Raw genomic sequence first — 1,586 nt, forward strand, 5'->3', positions numbered from 1 at the left:
AACTGATTCAAGCTGCTTGTAAGTGACCCTCTTGCTACCAAATCTTCAGCTAGTTTCACCTGCAAGATAAAAAAAAAAGGCTTCGACTTTGTTTTCGGTTTCTTCTGTCCAGCAACTATTTTCCGAAAAGGGGAACTAAATACCTTGACTCTGAGAGTTTCCACATCTGATTTGAGAACTCTGTTACTTGTATCTGCATTCCGGAACTGTTGGGTTGCACCTATGAGCTGCTTGTACAAGACTGAGTTCTCTCCTCTCAGATTCTCAACCTGAAACAGAGAAACAAGACCAATCATGAAGAAGAAGCATCACCAATTTGGTGATCTGGGTTCTTACCTGTGACTCGAGATCTTGCAGTTGTTCTTGCTTTCTTCTCCTAGATCGTCTTGCGGATTCCCGGTTCGAGTACATCCTGCACCCATTTGCAAAAGGGGAAGGAAGGAATTTAACTTTTTCAGTTCAATCAGCGATGAGATTTTTCTGAAGCTTGTTTTCTTGGTAAGCAAGTCACCTTCTGAGACGTTTGATACCGTTTGGATCATCAGCCTGTTCAGATAGACCAGCTTCTGTCTCGTCATCTTCTTCATCAGATTGGTCGTTGTAGGATCCACTTCCAGCTCTCCTCCCTTCTCCTCTTGCCTCTGGCTTATTTGCGGACAACGGGCTATCAGCTGATAGGTTCTCTTTGCAAAACACAGTACAAATAACTCTCGTTAACATCATTTTCTACAACACCTATTTTGCTCACAACACACACACACGTGTATGTATATATATGTATGTATAGGACGTGCAGGGTAAACTAAGAGAGTCAGTACCGCAGATGGATGACTGAGCATCGATGGTGGCGAGAGGGGTTATGCACTCAAACCAGAAAAGGCTCTCTGCTGATCCACAAGTGTGATCCTGAACTCAACCAAGAAAACAGACCCAAGTACTCTCACGAGTCACTACACAACAACAAGAACAACATAACATAACACACTAAGAGATACTCAGAGAGAGAGAGAGAGACCCTGTTCTTGGAATCAGAAGAAGGGTGTGGAGGGCACGTGTTAATGGCGGTTTCTGGTATTGAATCTGAGGAAGACATGGCTTTCATGAGATACTCCTCGAGAGCCAACTCTGAAGCGCTTCTCTTCATGCATGTGTTGTCGTTGTTGTCTCTGTGATCCATTTTCACTTATTGTGCAAAGTGGGAAGAGAGGGTGGAAAGAGGAGAGGGAGGGAAGGAGGGGGGGGAGGAAGAAGAGGTGACGATGCTTTGTTTATATAAGGTTTTTTCAAAAGTTTCTCAAGTTAAAGTTGTCGACTTTATAAACTTCTCTTAACGACGAAGCAAATTGGAGGATGATTTGCTTAGTCATATGCCACGTCATCATTTGCATTTTCACAAACCCAACCAGAGAGAGAGAGAGAGAGAGAGAGAGAGAGAGAGAGAGAGAACGAAATTGATGTTTCATAGGGTAATTAAGATACTAATTATATTGCTAATGGCGGAATTAGCAGTGTTGGTATGGTTAATGAGATTAACTAGCCGGGATTGGCAAAGATACTCTCTCTCTCTCTCTCTCTCTCTCTCTCTC

At 43.1% G+C, this 1,586-nt stretch overlaps 1 protein-coding gene across 1 annotated transcript; it reads right to left on the bottom strand.

Moving 5' to 3' along the window:
* Positions 1–5: 5 nt before the first annotated feature.
* Positions 6–1,254, bottom strand: LOC104810652 (basic leucine zipper 9-like; the record flags this gene model as incomplete). Its single annotated transcript, XM_010536995.1, has 6 exons — positions 1,016–1,254; positions 819–906; positions 512–683; positions 337–412; positions 144–269; positions 6–59 (listed from the first exon to the last, which is right to left on the bottom strand). Coding segments are annotated over exons 1-6 (678 nt in total), but the record flags the coding sequence as incomplete, so codon positions are not given.
* Positions 1,255–1,586: the final 332 nt, after the last annotated feature.

Source organism: Tarenaya hassleriana, unplaced genomic scaffold (assembly GCF_000463585.1).
Source record: "Tarenaya hassleriana unplaced genomic scaffold, ASM46358v1 Cleome1824, whole genome shotgun sequence".
In the NCBI taxonomy this organism is placed as follows: Eukaryota; Viridiplantae; Streptophyta; class Magnoliopsida; order Brassicales; family Cleomaceae; genus Tarenaya; species Tarenaya hassleriana.